The 22,540-nt window shown below is 36.6% G+C and overlaps 2 protein-coding genes across 4 annotated transcripts in view; one reads left to right on the forward strand and one right to left on the reverse strand.

The window, feature by feature from the left end:
• LOC128677169 (uncharacterized protein) overlaps positions 1-17,373 on the forward strand; it is a 41,847-nt gene extending 24,474 nt beyond the window's left edge. For all 3 annotated transcript variants that reach the window (XM_053757834.1, XM_053757835.1, XM_053757836.1), the window contains 18 exons: positions 293-506; positions 773-821; positions 2,418-2,653; positions 3,351-3,568; positions 3,874-4,043; positions 5,287-5,418; positions 5,736-5,873; positions 6,242-6,333; positions 7,308-7,506; positions 7,809-7,989; positions 8,493-8,617; positions 9,437-9,597; positions 11,115-11,382; positions 12,626-12,797; positions 14,291-14,461; positions 15,311-15,508; positions 15,663-15,839; positions 16,969-17,373. In XM_053757834.1, the coding sequence (XP_053613809.1) occupies positions 293-506; positions 773-821; positions 2,418-2,653; positions 3,351-3,568; positions 3,874-4,043; positions 5,287-5,418; positions 5,736-5,873; positions 6,242-6,333; positions 7,308-7,506; positions 7,809-7,989; positions 8,493-8,617; positions 9,437-9,597; positions 11,115-11,382; positions 12,626-12,797; positions 14,291-14,461; positions 15,311-15,508; positions 15,663-15,839; positions 16,969-17,136 (3,069 nt within the window). In that variant the 3' untranslated portion in view covers positions 17,137-17,373. The remainder of the gene's footprint in view (positions 1-292; positions 507-772; positions 822-2,417; positions 2,654-3,350; positions 3,569-3,873; positions 4,044-5,286; positions 5,419-5,735; positions 5,874-6,241; positions 6,334-7,307; positions 7,507-7,808; positions 7,990-8,492; positions 8,618-9,436; positions 9,598-11,114; positions 11,383-12,625; positions 12,798-14,290; positions 14,462-15,310; positions 15,509-15,662; positions 15,840-16,968) is intronic.
• A 203-nt stretch (positions 17,374-17,576) lies between these two features.
• On the reverse strand, positions 17,577-22,371 carry LOC128677175 (G-protein coupled receptor Mth2-like). The gene is made up of 9 exons (XM_053757845.2): positions 21,477-22,371; positions 21,080-21,364; positions 20,709-20,897; positions 20,260-20,375; positions 20,108-20,186; positions 19,796-19,956; positions 19,517-19,652; positions 19,105-19,194; positions 17,577-18,642 (listed from the first exon to the last, which is right to left on the reverse strand). The coding sequence occupies exons 2-9, from the start codon at positions 21,346-21,348 to the stop codon at positions 18,432-18,434; spliced, it is 1,251 nt and encodes a 416-aa protein (XP_053613820.1). The 5' UTR covers positions 21,349-21,364; positions 21,477-22,371; the 3' UTR covers positions 17,577-18,431.
• Positions 22,372-22,540: the final 169 nt, after the last annotated feature.

The following is a 22,540-nucleotide window of genomic DNA, read 5'->3' on the forward strand; positions in this document are numbered from 1 at the left end:
TTCGTCTTAATTCCAAATCAAGTTTACACACAACTTAAGATTCCGCAAACCTGAAAAAGTCTCAGACCCTCAATCTACTTCATTAATTTTTTTTATAAATAAAGGTTATTTTTCTATAATTAACTTAAGAACGCTTCTACACATATTTGCTAAATTACACCAGCATTTCGTCTTATATATATATATATTTATTATTATATATTCTTGGTTATGTCAAGATAAAATAAAGAACATCTTTGGCCATAGATGATGTCTGAAATTGAACACATAATCAAATAACAAAATGTTCCAGATATCTCGCCACGAACGCCGTATTTCCCAATTAGAAGAATTAAATTCAATGCCTCTGTACCCCACTGAGGGAGTGATATGGGATGAAAATGTGGTCCCCACGGAGATCTACAGCGGGGAGAACTGCCTTGCGCTGCCTAAGCTTAACCTGCAGTTCTTGACGCTGCACGACTATCTCCTAAGGAACTTCAATCTCTTTCGCCTTGAGAGCACATGTGAGTTTTTTTTCAACTGAATTAAGTAGGCGCTAAGGCTTTCAACACTAGTGATGCATGTGCCTATACCATGACGGGACAATACTTACTTGTTGCCACAGCTCAGCCCGCGGAAAAATGAATTTTGTATGATTTGAGCAGACGGGGGTGAATGTGTCGGGTTTTCTTTATGGAACGTAGCTTTATTTTGACCGTATTCATACCAAATTTTTATACTTTGTTTTTTACTTTTGTTGATGGACCATTAAAATTACATTTACTTTCAGATGAAATTCGGCAAGACATCGAAGATGCGGTTTACCGACTTGCTCCATGGTAAGTGAATATTTTTATTTCTTTTTCATATTCATTGAATCTAAATCTTGGTTATCAACACGTGACATAACATATACATGACTATATATTTTTCTTAAATTGATCCACCGTACCACCCTGACTATGGGCAGGGTTGATCGACTCTCATAAGTATCTTTAATGTATCTAGCATCCCGGCTTAATACTGTCTTGATCCAAATAACCGTGACACATATACATGTTGACATAATCACGTTTTATAAGTTTTAATAATATATTTATTTCATTACCAAAAAATAAACAAAAAAATATATCTACAACACGCTTCGTCAACAAATGTACAGGAATAAATCCGCCACATGCTTTATGCATTCAACAATAAAACGTGGTACTGGATGCAAATCGAATTCTGAACATACATCAGTACAACATCAAATCAGATGATTTATAAATAAGTGCAGTTGGAATAGATCGATGATCTTATATACGACGTAATCGCTGAATATAGGCACCGACGTAAAGCTCCACAAAGTTGTCTCAAGGCAAGACAGACAACAAAAAGCTAAAATAAGAAAAGTGTAGTGTACGACCTTTTACAATAAAATATGAATAAAAATCAATTAATGTTCCGTCGTCACTGTGCTTGTATATTGTACAGAATCGCCATAGAATCCAGGCGTAAACTCATATGCCTGCAATCAAACAATTGTCATTTAATGCAAATAATTGTCAATGCTGTTAATGGCGGACTGGCTTGGACTGTTTTGCGACATAACTTTCCTAAATAAACATATATACTTTATACTCATGTAATGATTCTGATTCGCTCTTTTGTAAATATCTAAAGTGCACGCATAATCACTATACAGTATAAAAACAAAGTCGCCCTGTCTGCCAGTCCCTATGTATGTTAGATGTTTAAAACTACGCAACTGATATTCATGCGGACATTCATGCATGTTTTTTTAAAAGATAGTGTGATTCCTTGGGAAGGTTCAGGTGTATAATTTTTTATGGTTTAAGCCGAGTGAAGCCGGGACGGCCCGCTATAATAAAACAACTTTACCACCTTACCTTGTTGTAAATAGTCAAAATATACTTTCGTAACCAAATAGAGAAATTGTTATTATATGTGGGTGGAAGCTACTTTGAGAAAACATGATAAATAAAGAACACAAAATCTTTGTTATTCCACTCCTGTTGTTTGATGGCATTGCACTTGCGGATATATGTTTTAAAAATTCATACATTATATTTTTGTTATGGTATTGATTTACATTGTAGATTAGCTCATGTCATAAAAATTGTTAAGGTTGGCGTAGACGGAAGGAGGTCTATTGCCAACAGATCACAGAGGGCTGCCGATGATGATGATGATATAAATTGTAGATGGTGTTTAATGGTTTTAAAGAACAGGCTACGATGAAGCTTCTTTTTACCTGCACTTTGGAAGTCAGAAGTTATTTAAGTAAATTTATAACGTAAATAAGTGATTTATATTAAGTTGAATAAAGAATTTAGAATTTTTGGCTTAAGCTTGCATGAAAAAGATTACGTTTTATTGGCGGAGCAGAATTTTATTCAGCAGTAGCAGCTTTAATTGACGATGTTTAACAGGCATGCGGAAGACGGCAGCGTATTCTTCGGAGGATGGGCACGTATGGCGCACCCCATCACGAGTTTCGCTGTAGTCGAAGTGGCGAAGCCGAACATTGGAGAGAAGGCTCCTTCTAGAGTGAGGGCCGACGTCACAGTCACCCTCAGCGTGAGGAACGAGATCAAACATGAGTGGGAGAACCTGAGGAAGCATGACGTCTGCTTCCTTATCACTGTCAGACCTACTCAGGGCATTGGTAAGTGTGGCATAACTACGACGTCATCATATGAAAAGAGAATGGAGATAATCTCGGGAGATCAAACCATTTCTGTGCCTTTCCGGGGCAGCGATTCTTCAATTCCAACTGAACTTTCGTGGTTAGTTAGTGCGTGTTCCCATTATTCAGACCCCTGTAGCGACGACGTAGTACGGTTTAGCTCGGTCGTGCTTCGTTATTTTCTATAGGTTTTGACATTGACGTGCGTTGTTAAGCGTCGAAACTTCATACAATTTCTATGTTCTTCTGCGTTAATCCGTCGACGGATGTCAAAATGTCGGAGGACGTCGCAGCAAAACTGAGCAATGGGAACACGCTCATAATCGGTCGAATTAATTAATTCGTTTCGTTTTGTTACGTTCATCATCAGTATAATTGCTTTGTCATACACAACATATTTTATTATGCTCCTGCGTTTAATCAGGTCCTAAATAAAGACATAGCCTTATTATAAGGCATGTAGTATTTGATACGAAAGACAGGCAACTTAATAAGGTGTTCGATGAATAGGCAACAATTAAAAAGTCGCAACACTATTTTGGTTATCGTATTAATCTCAGCTGACAGCTTACTCATTTATTATAGTTTGTCTATCTTTAACTTAACGTCTAGTAAACTATTGTATTAAGGAAAAACATGGAAGGTTACAGGATAAATTGATTCTTCTGCTTCACAGGAACCAAATACGACTATAGACAGAGTATGGTTGAACAAGCTGGTATAATATATGTGAGGGGTTGCGAAGTGGAGGGAATGTTGGACGCTGCGGGAAGAGTCATTGAGGAAGGCCCTGAGCCGAAACCAGAACTCGACGGAGATTCCAGAACTTTCCGGTTGCTACTGGATCCTAATCAGTACAGACTGGATTTGGACCGCGCCAGCAAAGGCAATGAGGTACGGAAACTTGATATGCTGACTCACGAAATATTTTACAGTGTGCTATTTGGGCCAATCAACTTGTAACACTGACGTCATTGGTTTTCCCGATCGTTTCAAATCCAATTTAGATTTTTTTTTAATCATTCCAGGAACTGAAATAGTCTCCTAACTTTCCTGTAGCTCTTCAACTATCTCCACACCAAAAACCACCTCAGTCCAATGTTCCGTAATGACTCGATAGGTATTTTTTTTATTCCAATCGCTTAAAATCTAATCTAATCTTAAAATCAAATTATTAAAAACTGTATTCGTTGACACAGGACGTATACGAGACATTCAATATCGTGATGCGTCGCAAACCAAAGGAGAACAATTTCAAAGCCGTGCTGGAGACGATTCGCGAGCTGATGAACACGGAGTGCGTGGTGCCCGAGTGGCTGCACGACATCGTGCTCGGCTACGGCGACCCGGGGCAGGCGCATTACACCAGGTAAGATTTTTATTCTGGTCTAAAAATACATACCTAAATGTAATTCTCAGTATTAGTAACAGTATTTGACAACGACTCTAATATAGACATGTGTACCTTGTCAGCGGATTGTTTTAGCTGTGAAAAAATATTTATATACTTATTTACAGTTTTCAGATTCATTCCTTAAAATGTGCTATAAGACGATGCTTTTCGCTAAATTGTATATCGTGACTTAGATTCGCCTACAAATTTTCTACGACATTTTTTCACTGTTTCAGGTCTACGACCTCTTTATTTGATACTAGCTGCGCTCAGGGGTATCGCTCCCGTGGGAATTTCGGGATAAAAAGTACCTTGTGCGTTATTCCACCAACAATCTGTCCAGTAAATTTTTCGCGAAAAAGTAACAAATACACACACATATATCCTCACAAACATTTTATTATGATTTATACTATTAGTAGGATAAATAATTTGACACCCCATTATCGATAACTTGATAGCGGGCCCTGGGCTCCGACGCTCAACTGCTGTGAAACAACCGGGAAAACACTCAGAGGAGAAGGGAATTCCGAGCATTCTTTAAAAATGTTGCCTTGACTGACGGACAGACAGGCGGACAACAAAATGACCCTATAAGGATTTCGTTTTTATATTTTGAGATACAGTATAAATATTTGAAGTGGCCTGAATGGCTGTTGACGTATGTTTACCGTAAGTTCTCAAAACTAGTCAGTTTCGCGAATAAGCATGAGTGTTGGGAACAATGAAACATTGTAGGAATTCGTGACTTCGCTGTGAACCGTAGAAGGCTACATGTTTATTTAGCCACATTTGACTAGAAGATGTACCTAAAATCTATACATATAATAAAACTATACGTGAGTACATACGAGATATTAAAGAAATATTATAATAATCGGGCGACTTTAAGGGACTAATAGAAGCAAAAGCAATTTTTTTTTTAATTTTCTGTCTGTATGTTTAAACACGAATATCACGAAAAATCTGCAAAATGGAATTTAATGTGGTTTTGTTTCTACATTTGTATTTCTAATTCCAAACCACCGAATCTCCATTGAATGGTTTATTTTTTACGCTGAACCCGGGCTACACGGCCCCATTGCCCCGAATGTAACCTACTGGGACATACGAGGATGATAGAAAGAGTCAATCTAGTTACATGCGCATTGCGTTCTACCGTCACGTTCGTTCCATCCCTTCCTGCCATCGAGTACATGTAACTGTTATTTTCGCACAGAATGCCGAATGAGATATCGACCCTGGACTTCAACGACACATTCCTGGACATGGAGCACCTGAGGAACAGCTTCCCAGGCTACGAGATCAAAGTGAAGACCGACGACCCGCGCAAACTCGTTAGACCTTACAAGTGAGTTATTTTTATACCAGATTTATTTGTAACCGGCAAAATGTACTAATGTAATATACAAATAATTGTAAAATAAAACTACAAAAAATACATCATCATCAGCCATTTAAACTTCCCCACTGCTGGGGCACAGGATGGGTAAGGAGTATACTTTTATATGTATATTTTTGTCTGTTTTCGAAATAACTTAAAACGTATTTTCTTGCTGTTTTCACCATTAGTTACGAGTTAGTATACTTTAGGCAGACGAAGCCGCAGCCCAAAGTTAGTGTATTTGAAACGAATTTAGTTACATATGGTTTATTTCACCCATGCAGGGTGACATTCGAGAATGTATTGAGGAAACAGCAGCTCGGCGAAAAAGCGATGGAAGAAGATGAAGAAATCAAGTCCATCGTGGTTGAGCCCCACGTGCAGCCGAAGCGAGGTCCTTACTTATACAACGAGCCTAAGAAGTAAGTTTGATTCAAAAAGTATTTTTTTTTTCAGATATTAGACCTTCACAGGCACTTTCCTCCTTCAAACTAGACATTATAGTCATAGTGACCCCTGCTGGAAAGAGATACAGTAAAAACCGCATTTGATAGTATTACAATAATAGTTAATTTCTATTTATTCCTATAAAAATCTAAATTGAAATTCCTTAACTCAGTATCATTAAATTTATTTTCCAATTGTTCAATTATGAGTAGTTCTAAGTCATGTTGGCCATTATGAAACACAATATTTAATGTAGTATCTGATAGTCTATATGGTGTATATAGACTATCAGATACTTTATCAGCAAGCGGCCAAACAGACGCTTAGTATTATGTTCTCGCAGGAACAATATCCTATTCACGCCGACGCAGGTGGAGGCGATCCGGTCGGGCATGCAACCGGGCTTGACGCTGGTGGTCGGGCCTCCGGGAACAGGTTCGTATGGCACAATGTTTGTTACACAGATAAAGCTTTGTAGACTGCCAATTTTTTAAACGTTGAAGACAAACGTTGGAAACCTTTGAAGATCACATAGAACCAACGAAAGTGATTGTAGTGTAAGTAGCTTTTCAATTCAAGTGCAGTAATTTTAATTAATGAGTCTATTAGTGTGGTATTAGATTTTTAATCTCTTCATAAAAGTCATAGATAAAACTAAATTTAAATGTTGCTATTTCCAACCCCCGTGGATGGCAATGTAAGGTATATAAAGCCTTAACAGCTGACAGGCAATAGCAACCCTCATGACGGTTGACCAGGACCACTGCATGTCGTCCTGATGTAAAACCACAGCCAATTCTTCAGTATTAAGATTTATATTTCTGATGCGATATACATTGACCTTGTTTTTTGTACTTAAGTTCTCCGTTATATGCCCTTGTCTATTGTTCTCCGTATCAATGCCGTCTGCGAATTCAATTACGGGGAAATAAATTTATCTATAAGAATATATTGTTAGAAACTTATTCGTATTAGTTTTAAATAGATATCTATTAGGGTTTTTTTGGAAAGTAAGTGTAACCGGTCCTTGTCCAATAAAGTCAACAAGATTAGAAATGTTATTTTTCAGTATATATATATTTATGTATATATTTCTTTCTTCTTCATAGTCGTATTCCTCATGGCTGAGAGTCGTGGTCATTACGTGGAATGAAACACACATAACTTTACTCAATACGTTTTAGACAACCTTTTGTGCGATTAATTATTAAGCTTTAATTTTAGTGCAATTTGTCACGCGTTAAATGCAACAAGATCTTTCTAGACTATACAAACTGGAGGCAACAACTTCGTCGTTTCTATTTGGAGTCTTCAATAAAACTTGATATAATATTTTGTTAATAACAATAAAAGCTTGTAGCAATAATCAAATTTTTATAAAATTGACTCACACAATTTCCCCCGTTTAGGCAAAACGGACGTGGCGGTGCAAATAATATCGAACCTGTACCACAATTTCCCGTGGCAGCGCACCCTGGTGGTGACGCACAGCAACCAGGCGCTCAACCAGCTGTTCGAGAAGGTGGCCGAGCTGGACGTGGACGAGCGCCATCTGCTGCGTCTCGGGCACGGCGAGGAGGCGCTGCAGACTGACAAGGATTTCTCCAGGTTTATATTACATCTTCTTTTGCCCTTATCTTAATTTACTTGGGTATATTTATCTACATCAGATAAATCTAGTTTATATACTCGACCACATCGACATGGACTAGACCTGCCATGGTGGCCTGGGTGGTCTTCGTTTCTTCTCATTGGAAGAGAGATCGTGAGAGATCGCGATCGAGAGGATGAGAGTATCGTTGACTACATCAAGCCAGTATTTGGGTTTGGCTGTTCGTCTGCCAGGACTAGACGGAATAGGCATAGCCATACATTTGTTCCCTATATATAAATGTGATCGTCCGTCACAGATACGGGCGAGTGAACTACGTGCTGGCCAAGCGGCTGGAGCTGCTGTCGCTGGTGGCGCGCTTGCAGGACACGCTGGGCGCGGGCGGGGACGCGGGCGCTACGTGCGAGCTGGCGCACCACTTCCACGTGTACCACGTGCGGCCGCGGTGGCTGGCCTTCCTCGACCAGTGTGCCCTGCAGGTATTCTGATACGGCGAGTGGATTACGTGCTACGGCACAGTGTATTCGCAACGCTATTTCAGATACTACAACTACGTATTAGCCAAAAGCGGTAAATCAAAATAGAAGAAATTTGTGTATGTTCTTTGTTTGTTTAATTTGTGTATGTTAATATAGGAATAGAAGAAGAAGCTAAAAGAGGAACAGTGTAGTTTTCACATGATAGGAACTAACACTGTTTTAATGAGTTTATTACTTTTTAAAAGTGGTTATTCCGAATTGCCAGTAATTTGTAACTTTTCGAGAAATACTATCTGCGTATTGCTCTGTCCGTGGTAGTCTGTATTTTATCCTGAATCATTAACTATATCTATTCAAAATTTCATCGAATAATAATTGTCACAAACACAAATATTAATATGATATTAGTTAATATACATTATATTTATTTATTATATTTATAGTATTTATTTATAGTATATATTGATAGTATTATTATACATAACTTTGACATCGTCCTTTAGAGCAAATCTCCGGAAACGGTGAGCAAAGAGTTCCCGTTCCACGAGTTTTTCGATGACGCGCCCAAACCGCTGTTCCCTGGGAAATCCTATGAGGAGGACATGGATATCGCCCAGAGCTGTTACAGGTAAGACCTTCACTATTTGTTGAACTTTTATATTTCCTACTAGCTGTTACCCGCTGTTCCACCCAGTCTACGCAGTCCACGCACTTCGGGTCATTAACTGTATCTATTTTCAATTTCATCAAAATCGGCCCAGTGTTTTTGTCGTTAAGGCGGGACAGACTGAAAGACAGACATTCGCATTTATGTTGTTAGTATGGATACCAAGGTTTAATGTAACCGCGAAGTCTTGCATGCTTTTCAGGATATTTCTGGACCAATGTCCAGAAATATCAATATTAATATTAATATAATATAATATTGGATACAATTATCCAATCAATGTAGTCTTTCATTTAGTGTCCGCCAAATGGATTGTTGTGATTGTTTAATTAATATTTAAAGTAAAAAAAAATCGATAATATTTATTTATATAATACCTTTAACCCTATGCCACAAAGCTAGCAACGCATGTGTGGCACCCCTTTAGTGTGGCAAGCATCCATAGTCCATAGAATGCAGTGATCATTTCCACTCTGGTGGACCGCATGCATGTACGTCGCCTTGCCTTGGAAATATAAAAAATAAATTGTAAGCTTACCTTATTTTATTACCACCAAGAACGCAAAAGTAAAGGCCTTATTCGCGTAGTTTCTAACAAAAGTTTTTGCTCAGCGTGTAAGTCTTTTATGTTATTAGTACCTAGTAGTATTTTATAGTATTATTATATATTTTTGTTTATAGTTCGGTGTGTGAAGTATGTTGTATGTATGAAATAAATATTATTTTATAATAAATATTATTTACTGGTATACATGCTACTGATATACATCCTTTGTATAGGTATATCGACCACATTTTCGAAGAATTAGAAGAATTCCGCGCGTTCGAACTCCTGCGCTCGGGGCTGGACCGGTCCAAGTACCTGCTAGTGAAGGAAGCCAAGATCATCGCCATGACCTGCACGCACGCCGCACTCAAACGATCGGAGCTCGTGCAAATGGGTAAATGTTATTTAAACAAGCTGGTGCCCGCCGTTTCGCCCGCAGTAACCTATGTTTCATGTCGGATCAGTCTTCAAAGTCGTATTCCTCATGGCTGAGGGTCGTGGTTATTACGTGGAATGAAACACACACAACAACTTTCTTGGCATTATTAATAGAGTGGTTTGCCATTGCCTTCTCCATTTCACACACAAGGTAATAAGAATCAACCAGTGTGCTGGTTTCCTCATGATGTTTTCCTTCACCGGAAGCAAGTGGTGGTCGATGAAAACTATTATACATGAGTCAGATTGGAATACAAACTCATGTGGCACGAGTAGGATTCGAACCTGGTGCCTTTCGAGCCACAGCCGGGCGTCTTAACCATTACACAACCACCGCATCAGGCGGATCTAGTCGGACCTAGTATATTCCAAACTTCATCAAAAGCGTAGTCTCTACGCTAAAAGGTGAACACCCGCTCACAATAACTTGTAAATTAGATTACAACACGGCTGGTGAGCTAAATGCTGAAATACATGTAGCTCGCCATTATATAATTAAGCATTCATCGTGCCCGTGCGCACGTTCCACTCATATTTTCAAGAAGGACCTTGGCTCCAAAATTCGCGGTAAAGATGTTTACGTCTCAAATATCTGTATCTTGGTAATCAATATTAACACACACAATTCATCAAACGCAGAAATGTTTTCGTACTAAGTAACTTTTATGTGTATAAGTATTTTCCTATATCGTATATTTTTCGTCAGTGCTTATAAGGTTGTAATTTAAGATAAATTAGGTTGTAATTGACGAAAATTATCCATTATTTTCTTCGTAACAGGAGTCGTATTATCTACTATATATTTGAATTATTACTTAATTTTACCTGACTGTAAAGAAGGGGTTATGTGTTTCGCGCGTATCTTCCACCTAAGTATAATATCGCGATGAATTAAGTCACTTTTTTGAAGCCGTTAAAAACTAAGTACTTAATTTCCCTTTTTTTCAAACTTTCAAATAAAACTTGCAATCAATTTTAAAGCTAAAATCTTCAACCACAATCAATCTCTCTGATAATAATAAAAGCTTGTGTAATACGTTTTAACTTATTAAACACTATATTATATATGCGTTATAAATTTTCTCGATACTGCACGACGCGCGGTTCCCATGATCTCACGCGTCTCAGGTTTATTGCCGGCCTTGGATCCATCGTTTATGGTTTGTGCATAATCGAGCCGGTCAACTCAAACCTTCGCACCAATCATCTGCTCCGTGCTATTTTGGTAAACACATGCAAACTGGTAAATATTAACTTTCATAATAAAGATAATTGAGCAGATATACAAATAAATATTTCCAGTCATGACATGTCGAGTGAATTTGATCAAGTATATAACTAATTCATGCAAAGTTAGCCGATGTGAGTAAGCCGTTACATAAACTTAAGCAGGTACATGTGATGTTCCACGTGTAAACATACCATATATATATATATATGTTCACCATGATTTCAACTTAAACATGATTCCAGGTTTCAAATACGACAACATACTAATGGAGGAATCGGCACAAATTCTTGAGATCGAGACGTTTATTCCTCTATTACTCCAAAACCCTCAAGACGGGCGGTCGAGACTCAAGCGCTGGATAATGATCGGCGACCACCATCAGCTGCCGCCGGTCGTCAAGAACATGGCCTTCCAGAAGTACTGCAACATGGAGCAGAGCTTGTTCACCAGGATGGTCAGGCTCGGGGTTCCGTACGTGGAACTGGATGCGCAGGGTCGTGCTAGACCTAGGTAAATCTAAGCCGAAAATATTTTTGTTCAAATTCAATTTACATAGCACTTTTATCATTATAATTTTATGGCTTACTAACTAGTTTACGTTTATTTTTTTTTTATTAAGTTAACTACCGCCAAAGCTTGAACGAAGAAGAAACGACGGCCAAACTTCAGTGCAACATTAAGCTAAGCACGTCAATTCACGAGTGTATCTTATGAAATCTATTGAAACTAGTACTATAATTTTGCCTAATAAAAGAGACAAAAGTTTGAAGTAAGATCACAATTGACACTGCAAGATAAATAATGTCTTCCCTTAGGCGCTATATGTTAACTGCGTACAAACTACAAAAATATTCTATTTATATTCTTACCAGACATTTATGAAGACGGATAGCATAAATTAAATAAATTTAATCGTGACTTGATTTGGATAATTTGAATAAATTTGTCAAACGAATAAAACAAGTCAAATTATTCTATTGTATCTGAAAGTGCGGTGTAAATCAACTAGAGAGAACAATAAATATTTTCTTAGGCCTGTCAAATGTATAATTGGTCCCTAAATCATTATGAAGCTTGCTATAAATTGCCTTTGCCTTTATGCCTTTACTGAAGACTTGCGTTGAAATAAATTAAAATTCCTAATAAACTATTTTACATCTTTATCGACTGAAAGAAGTTTGAGTTAGGGTGACGGACTGAATATGTCACCGTAAGGTTGGTAAGGTTGGGTAAACGAAAGGTATTATAAATAAATACAACTTCTAGTTTTTCTTTTCGAGTCGAAATACTAGCATACAAATTATATTCAGACTGAAATGTAGCTACAGCAATAGCCTTATTTATTATAGTAAACTAATTTGCTTATAGTATCTATCGACACCGTGAAGAGTGCTCAATATTGATCAATGTACATTTTGTAAGGAACAAATAAAATACTTTAAGAATTCCACTATAGTTTGTAAAGATGTTTCAAAATCTACTGGACGGTTTATTATGAAACTTGCTACTCGGGTACAATATAATACACAGGGTACTTTATATCCCGGAATTCCCACGGGAACGAAGCCTCGGACCGCAGCTAGTAAAATATATTTATTTGCTTTAACATGGTATGTACCGTTAGTCTTATAAATTAAGCAGTTCCAAATGTTAGCCATATCATGATAGTTGAGCATGTAAATCAATTTTGTTTACAATAAGGTATATCATGGTCATATAATAACATACAATAAAATTATATTTATTGCTGTAGCATCTGCAACCTGTACCGCTGGCGATACCGCGCGCTGGGCGACCTGTCGCACGTAACTCGGCAGCCCGAGTACCGCGCAGCCAACGCCGGCCTCCGCTACGACTTCCAGCTCGTCAACGTCGACGACTTCAACGGCGCCGGCGAGACCGAGCCCAGCCCTTACTTCTATCAGGTAAGTTTCATGGCCGCTGCAGTCAAGAACGACGTATTGCCTAAAATGCCATAGACAAAGCCAAAGCATTTATTCAGTAATTAAACCTTCACACGCACTTTTTCACGTCAAATTTTTGTTATATAGTGATTTCTCAAAAAGTTACAAATTACTGGCTTTTCGTTTAGACCACTGATGAGAAGAAATACTTAAAGAAACTAATTTGAAAAGTGTGGCAAAGTCAAGAGAACCATGTAGCTACTAGTGGTCACGTCCCTCGACTATGATACGACTAAGATTATGATGATTATAATAAAGCTAATTTTCATTACGATATTAGTGGCATTAAAATAGCTGTATACTAACTTTTTGCTGCGACTTCGCCCGCGTGACCTTTCCGAAAAAGAGATCGAGTCTATAACGACGCGTTAAGCGACTTGAATAAAACTTGACAACAGTATTAATCCTATCACACTCGATAACAAAAAATATTATAAATTCATACTTACCCGTTTACTGTGTGCCCGCTTTATATAGAAGTAGGCTGGTTATTTAGTGACTTCATTTTGCGTGAACAGATACAAACTAATATAAACAAAGTTTCTTAACATAACTTGATAAAGTTGTTACCGGTTACGTTGAATCACCGCATACACATACACTTAGTACAAACATAAGTAACTAAACATAACAACTATATTTCGCTTCCGATTTCATTGAATCATCTCGTGCCTGAATCACCTGATTGTCTGGAGGATTGTTCCGTTTTATACATCTTTGGTCGTTTTTGTCTGACGATGTGGTTTTGCAAAATTTTAGTTTTTTTTTACTGAATGAACGTTCATTTAAAACACACATCTTACCATCACCAAGTTATCGTATCCTCCCAAGTCAATTTTTTTTAGCTTTGACTTTAATGAAGTTTCCCAATTAAATTTTAATTCTTTATAAATACCTACTACTAATTGTATTTGGTAAACGTCAAATGTCAAATGATAAACGTCCTTTTCTTTTCATTACAATTTACATCAGTGAAATCAACGATGTGTGGACAATGTGCTATTTCATTTAAGATAATTGAAATGAATGAGAAAGAGGGATATGTTGCGCGTCAAATGTTCCTTACTGTATTCTTGGTTTATACTGTCACGAATGGTGCGTAAAGGTTAAATTAAATGTATTTCGGATGTTAACTCCTGAAAGAGAGCCTTTGTGGAGACTATTTTTAAGTAACAAAGATATCTTTTATATTACAGTATTTTATCTAAGTACAGCCAGTAATTAGATAAAAGACTTTAATATAGAATTTTGCTGTATAGGTCTTCTGTCCATTCTCTGACTTCTTCGGTATCCAAGTATATTTTCTCCAGTAAGAAAAATCAAGAATCACTCACTATTGGTGAAAACCGTACATAAATCCGTCCAGCAGTCAGTTTTTAAGTTTATAGCGTTCGTACAGAGAGTCGCGACAGAGGATCTTTTAATTATAATATGTACATAATAATTTTGTTTAGAATTTGGCGGAGGCAGAGTACGTGGTAGCCGTGTTCATGTACATGCGGCTAGTGGGGTGGCCGGCGTCCAAGATCTCCATCCTGACCACGTACAACGGGCAGAAGCATCTCATCCGTGACGTCATCGATAAACGCTGCGCCGACAACCCGCTCATTGGTCGGCCGCATAAGGTATCTATTTCATTGGTTTATCGGTTAGATTAAGCTTTTGAATAAATAAACATGTTTTGATGCTTCGTTTTTTATAATATCGAACAAACACTAGTTCATATATTTCAAAAATTTATTTATGTGTACACATGAAATCGTGTAGTCAAAGTATGCAGTTGGAAGTTATTTATGACCCGACATAAAATAATTTGGATGTGCCATTATTTATTAATGAGATAAATAATATCCATGTTAATTTGTTTTTTATGTGGTTGTAAATATTCTTAGTGTACAAGGAACAAAATATTACCATATTTTGTGTCTCATTATCATATATATATCACCCAAAATGTTTGCTATACTATGCTCATACCATATTTCTTCAAAGAAATATTTACCATGTAGTTTACGACTTAGCTTGACCTTATATAATCTGTCAAAATATTTGTCTTATAATGCTTCTCACACGAATCGATTTGATGTTGTGCTTTTTGAACACTTAAACATTTCTTATACTGTTACATAATACATAGATAAATCCACGGCTAAGGTTTTTTTGCGATTTAAAACAATTTTTCCTAATATTTGTCAGACAAGTGCAAATTACTTACAAATATAAATAGTCCTATACATAAAAAATATTAAAGAACCGAATACGAGTACCGCTCGGAATGGTACCAAGGTTGTCTATATATATAACTATTGAACGCATCAATCATTATGGCATGTATAAGATGATTTTTGGCTGTCTTTTGAATTTTTTTGTAAATTAATTTTGTCATGTAATGCACTCCACTATGTAGGAAATAAAATATATGACCACATAAAAACTATTAGACATAGAAATATGACTCGATCTCTCCTGTGTAGGTTACTACCGTGGACAAATACCAAGGTCAACAGAACGACATCGCTCTTGTGTCTTTGGTGCGGACTAAAGCTGTTGGTCATGTGAGGGACCTGAGGCGCCTCATCGTGGCTGCCTCCAGGGCTCGGCTAGGGCTCTACATCTTCGCTAGGGTCAACCTTTTCAGGAATTGCTTCGAGCTACAGCCCACTTTCAATCAGGTGAGTACAGAATAGGTAACAAAAGCCCTTCGCAATGATCGGAGTAAGAAATTGAGAAATACAAGGAAGTAAAGATATTTCTAACTTTTTTTACCATTGAAATGATTGTACCTATGTATTTATTAAAAACATAAAATATTGATATTGATTAAAGTTAGTGGAGCGTCCGCTGGAGCTGGAGCTGGTGCCGGGCGAGCGGTACCCGGCGCAGCGCGCGGCGCAGGCGCCGGCGCCGGCCGCGCTGGTGCTGCGCGTGCGCGACATGCCGCACATGGCGCGCTACGTCTACGACCTCTACCTCGACACCGTGCGCGCCGCCGACCACCGACAAGTGAGTGACACACGAGTTACCCAGTAAATAAATCATCATTCATTTAAGTAAACATTACATATTTTAACCACACAGGCAAACGAAGTTGCAAGTGTAAATGTGTTAAAATGTTTAATTGGAATATACTATCGTTGCGTTAGTATACCATAATACATGACTAGAACTTACTTTGAGGATAAGTTTGTAGCTTTTAATAATTTAAAATGATCTGTAATCGTACCTACATCTATACTTATATTATTATAAAGAGGTAAGCGTTTGTGAGTTTGTATGTTGGAGGCGGGTAACCGGAACTACTAACCGATTTCAAAAATTATTTCATCATTAGAGGCACATTATCCAAGATCGCTATAGGTATATCAAAATTCCAACGGGAGCGAAGCCCCGGGCAACATCTAGTAGGATACATTTTGAAGAATCAATCATCATCATACGAGTGTGTTATTACTAACACTGGTGTCAGATTTTATTCAAGTCGTTAAAAGGCATCTGACATGACTTGGACGACTTACCTCCATCTAGTGGCAGGTATCAATAATTTCTGCATACTATATTTCTGCATACTATATTCACACGTGCATTGGATTGATTGATTATAATTGTTTTACGACTTATGATGCGTAGTATTTGTTCATAAAGTATTTGGAATACAATCAAACCCTATAAAGCCATGTCCATGCTACCGCTAGATTATAAAATTTCGATTTCATGCAATTATACATTCACTCTTGGATTCCGAAATGACAATATATTGTAGAAAAAATAAAATGGACTTGTTCCCCAAGCGATTTTTTTGTTCGAGATGAAACAAGTCTGACCTTGAAGAAGACGCCACATTTGGAGGTCATGTGACTGACTGATGTTGGCGAGCACAATGACTCGTTGAGTGCAGGTTACCGGGTTACAGATTCTATGTCAAGGATAGCCGGCTGTTCAAATAACGGGAGTCGGCGACACGCCTTCTAGTTTCATGTCGAGAATTATTTTTTATTGAAGATTTTAGTCTTAACGTCTAGAAATATACGACTAGTAATTTAAAGTAGATAAGAATTAGAAAACATATTTGTATTTTGACCTGAGGCATATTCAAATATAAGAACGAGAGACTAAAAATTGAAATATTTCTCAGCGGCCCGGCCCTAGCACGTGGTCTGCGCCGGGTACAGAGTCTGCAGCGCGCCCCCAGCAGCCGGAACACTTCGTGCCCTCCCATCCCGGGGCCGCCCCCGACAGCGACGACGAGGACTTCACACCCACGCAGATCGTCAACGAAGTCGAAGAAACACCTCAAACTTAATACGTAATTTTCTGACATCTCTCCATCACCTTGTAAATGTGAACATTATAGGTAAACATAAAACCCGCTTCATACAAGGTAAGACGTTTTAAAACAATTGATTTGAAGTAACAGTATACAAAATCACCGTGTATGAATCGGGTCTTCCGTCTTTCTTTAGTGTATCGTGTTCTGTTGCGATTTAGTGAGAATGTGTACAATTGTGTATGAAGTAATAAATAAATAATTTAAGTTCTCGATTGTAGTTTTTATCGATTTTATGTAGGTAAAAATACAAGTGACCGGCGTAACACATATTTTATAATACCCACGTGCCAAGACTATCCTCAATTACACTCGGGTACTGAACTAGTATTAATAAATAAGAAGCAAAAAAGAATTAACAAAATTACATCGCCTTGATTTAAAAAATTGGAAACGGTATACGTAAAAAAATCATGTCATGACAAAGATTTTATTGTGCAATAAGGAAATTGTTCATTAAATAGAAATATTAATTAAATTTTCAGCATAACTTCTTAATAGGTATTTGACTAGAGTTATCAAAATACGTCATGTAAGGGAAACAAAGGAATCAGATATCTTGCTTATTTGATTTTAAATAGGAAATACGCAATAAACATACAGGTTCAAAGACATACAAATAAACACGATGTGGTAATAATTAAGACATTATATGCATAATTGCATACTTACAATATTATTATTATTAGAAATAGACATACCTACGTTAAAGCTGTTTTGAGTTGCCCTTAACAATAAAATTAAAAAAAGTCTAGTATACTCCTGGCATTACTTCTTATTATATACAAATGTACAATAGACAACGTTTACAGTATGAGTTTTCATGAAGTATCTTATCGGAAGTAAATAATACTAACTAAATTTAAATTTCCATTATCACATAATACTTAGGTAATTGTATCTCTAACATCTGTTAAAACTCATACGAATTAAATATATACAATATAGTTATACGGTTAGATAAAATGTTGCATCTCGACTTATCAAGCAACGTAGATCGAGCGTGAATTTGACATGCTTTTATTAAGGAGCGAGAGGGCAGAGTCAGTTTTATTTTTTTTTCTAATTATGTAAAATCAAAGAAAAATAATACCTACATAATTCATGTTATCGCATGGCTCTTGATTGCTTAAAATGACTACAAAGATATTGTAAGAACGAGATCAGCCATCGCCAAGCTCAATCTCAACCCGGCCCATGATAAAATCAATAAAATATTAACAATAATTTAGTCTTTCTATAACTACCCTGCCACGCCATTGGTGGTTCCGTTATTTTTTTTGATCATCCAATCTGTAGTCCACTGTATGCTCGGCTATGTCTTCCACGTCCTCCACCAGTGCCAAGTGCTTCTCGACCGACGGCGACAAGCAGCAAAGCCAGCCGTGCTTCAGCATCGCTTTCAACGCCCTCTGTCGAAGCAGTACTAGAACCACGAATGTAAGTAGTCCTTGAAGAGTGGTGAAGACGTCCAATATGGCTCTGAAACGAAAAAATGTTGCTAATGCCGGCTATACACTATTGCCGAACTCTGACAAATGCCGACGCAAGTAAATGATCATTGCGTAGTTTGTATGAGAGCTTTTATTTACCGCAATTAAAAATCTGCCCAAGCTCGGCGAACTGTTTCGCGATAATGTAATAGCCGGCATTGTACGTAGGTTAGGTACTAGGATTCCTGCCTGCGACTGATAGACATAAAAAATAATGTGAAACATTCATTCAAATAAATATTTAAGTACGTACGTCACAGTAATATACAGTACCTATTCATGTGAATATTGCGTTTTTATCACGCCAAAGAGCATGTCCATGAATATGGATAAGTTTGTTTTTTCAATATCGTTCTTATAAACTACTATTCACTCTGAAAACTTTATGAAAAATACTACACACAGATAATGTTATCATTGTGCATACGTAAGATATAAAATTAATACTAACGTGACTATACCCGATTCTGTTAAGGAACTGATTATTTCAAAGATCCACGGTATTCCCATCAGCAGAAACAGTCTCAAACTCAACATACACCTGAAAGTATACAATTATTAGACTTACGAGAACACATTATTCAAGTAAACGTAATAATTAAAATTGTACAATTGTACTAAGTTTAATTTTAAACATGAAGTAACAAACATACGCATTCATACATACAAGTTTATGTAAAAAATATAGTTAATCATTAAAAAGTTTGCATTGACACTGCACCTGCTATACGCAATCAATCAAAATTGAAGGTGTGACAAAGGTGCGCCAAAGTGATATGATGTCATACTTATAATGTGATAGAACTTGTTTTATAGTAAAACTTGTTCAGTTAAGAATAGAAGTTTTGCACAGAAATACATACTTATACTTTACGGCCTTGATATGACTGGAATTGAAACTCTGTGACCAAAGATGGTACAGACACCACGAGAAGATTACAGTGTTTGCTATTATTATAACCCCCATCACGCTGTACAAGTAGTATACATGATGATTGTCTGAATAAAAGGGAAAGAAAATTACAATTTGGTAAACATATTATATATATATATATAAATATATATATTGTTCAAAAATTGTTCAAAATTGCATTGCATTGCATTGTTCAAAAATACATTACTTATGATCATATATTTCTTACCAACAAACCAGCAATGCATGAGACCAATCCCCGGGCGCTTATGGTCCCCGGGATAGTAGTTAGCGATCACCACACACAGAGTGAGTGCGCCCGCGCAGCCCCACGCGTATATTGCGTACCGAACAAATTCTTGCCAACCTCTATCGTATAGGTAAGGCCGTCTGAAAACATCCGGAATAAAAAAAATACTACAACTTTGCACTATTTACATTTAATATGGTAATTTTGTTTGAAATATATTAACCGGACGTCTTCTGCAGATATTTGCAATAATAATGTTATACCGTAATAAAAATACATAAACGAACTTACTTCATACTTATAATAATTTGAATTGAAATAGCATTCGTCCAAAAGAAACTGGCGACAATGAAAAAATACGTCAGAAATCCTGAAATATAAACATTAAAATAAGTCTCATTAAGATTATTATTTAATTGTAAATTTTTAATTTATTATTTTACCTCTCACTGCACAGAGTTTCATATCAGAGTATTCCATCAGGCTCATAATAATAAGTAGCATAAATCCTAATGCTGAGCTAACACAGTAATTTATTATACTTTTTCCCAAGAGGTCTCTGAAAGGTGTAAATAAATATACTTGATTATATGTAAATGTAGCGTTTCATGAATAGTCAGCTAAATCTGACCATATCGTATAAAACAGCTCTCAACAAAATGGTCAGACCATATGCTTGTGAGAGCAGCGATTTAGGTAATACGAGAAACTGTCAATAATATATCGGTCACATGGTTTTTGTCAGCGACTTCTTTTGATGAGCGGGCTCCACGCATTTGTGGATTATGATATTGTCATTAAATTTTTAGTTTGTGTTTATTCTTCTTCTTATAGTTATTGTTATTACTAACACTGGTATTAATAAATAAACATGTATTATTAACCAAATTACCTTATTTCTGGTAACAACAAGTACACCATCGCAGTCAGCGCTAAGAATATTGCCGACACTATCATACAGTAAGCTTTGACGTCGGTAGTGACCGGGTCATCGCTTTCATCGTCCAGGCAATACACGACTGCATTTTCTGTTTTCTCTAGCTTCGTGTCATTAAGAACGGTCTGCTGTCCTATGCAGTATCTGAAAAATTCGTATTCATCGTTACATTGACATTTAGCTGTATGAATCGGGTCATTAGTTTAATTGAGATTAAATTGTGACATGTTGCTAGTCCATCGCCTATGAAAAAAATTATATCACTTCTCAACATAGTCATAGACTTCTAGTTATTAAAAGTTTAAAAAGATATAATATACACTCACTTCCCAAAAGGTAATTCTATTCTTCGATTTTCTTGTAGTAGTACCACATAATAATAAAAAATTAGGGTTCCTTTGTCGTCAATCGTGTAGTTCAGCTTTTGCTTATTTCTCTTGGGACAATTCAAATGTATGTTGACTGTCGAGTTGGTTTCTGGCTCCCAACAGGTAGTCTTTCTTTTTAACATCACTCGCCCAGATTCGCAACAGCTGTTGTTGAAGCCCCATACCGAAGTACTCGATAACACAATAATATACAATAGAAATTTCATTTTTTCATTCCAATATCTATAAATGAAATGTTAAGCTAACTACACTAATTATACCAATACTAATAAATTGAATTTTAAATTCACTGATCGAAGCGTCTGTTCGTAAAAGCCGCTTGCTTTTCACTCACCGCTTGAATTTATTTTAATAAATATTATTGAATTGAAAAAAACATGCTCGCATTTTTTCTGAAACACTATAAATACAGTCAATATTAAGCAGTGTCAGAGGCTATACTTATTTTCAGTAGTCATTATTGGTCCGCTGCATTGTGAGTGCTTAAAAAGTCTTACAAGAGAAAATTATTTACATTATGCATTAATTCACGAATGCATTGAATCGATAATTATCTTCACAATTTTTCTAATCTAATCGATCACACTAAAATCTGTTGAAAGAAAAGAAAATGGTTTACAACAGCACATTTTTCCCGAATCAGTTTCGATTTTTTCGATGTTTATCACGGATAGATCTCGCGAGGAGCGTAGCACTTGCCCACGCGCGCACACGGTGGCGTCTGTTAACCGAATAGCGAATACCCGTCTAGTTTCGGTAGAAACTAATAAAATCGGCTGGAAGGCCGGCCATCTATACATAGTTCTGAAACAAACAGTATAAGATATATTCTAAGACAGCATACATAATTTATTAGTCCTACCTAATACTGGTATCGCTTTGACGTGGCTACATATAAATTCATTTCACACGTGCTTCATTTAAACTAAATTTAAGTGAAGAGATGAAAAAAATATGGCTCAAACGGGAATCGAACCATGATTATTTTCGTTCTTCTTTTACATTCGCCTTTTACATCAAATCATTTATTTGTCAGAATACAGAATTACAATCAGGTGGTCATGATATAGATAGAACATGTATTCTGCCTTATAGGCGTACAAATATTTAAGTGTCAATTAATAAAGTTGTCAATAATACCAAAATAATTAATAATATAATAACAATATCAATAATACGTCAAATTAAATAAAATAAAATCAATTTAAAATTAAAGTGACAATAATAACAATATCTCAAATAAAATATAATTAAATTAAAATGTATATACCCGTTGAGATTTTATTATACCAAAAACTTTATTGAGACCTTACTGTTGCCTCCATTGCGGATACTCATCGACAGAATAGAAACATTTTTCTTTGAGCCACAACTGCAGTGTTTTCACGAACTTTTTTA

The sequence above is a fragment of the Plodia interpunctella genome, chromosome 17, assembly GCF_027563975.2.
Source record: "Plodia interpunctella isolate USDA-ARS_2022_Savannah chromosome 17, ilPloInte3.2, whole genome shotgun sequence".
Taxonomy (NCBI): domain Eukaryota; kingdom Metazoa; phylum Arthropoda; class Insecta; order Lepidoptera; family Pyralidae; genus Plodia; species Plodia interpunctella.

Bases quoted from the DNA above. Each gene is read 5' to 3' on its own strand.
- LOC128677175 (XM_053757845.2), bottom strand. From the start codon at position 21,348: ATGAAATTTCTATTGTATATTATTGTGTTATCGAGTACTTCGGTATGG. The intron at 20,898-21,079 runs GTGAGTGTATAT...CGAATTTTTCAG, and splicing joins ATAGAATTACCTTTTGGGAA to ATACTGCATAGGACAGCAGA. The intron at 19,957-20,107 runs GTAAGTTCGTTT...GGATGTTTTCAG, and splicing joins CAAATTATTATAAGTATGAA to ACGGCCTTACCTATACGATA.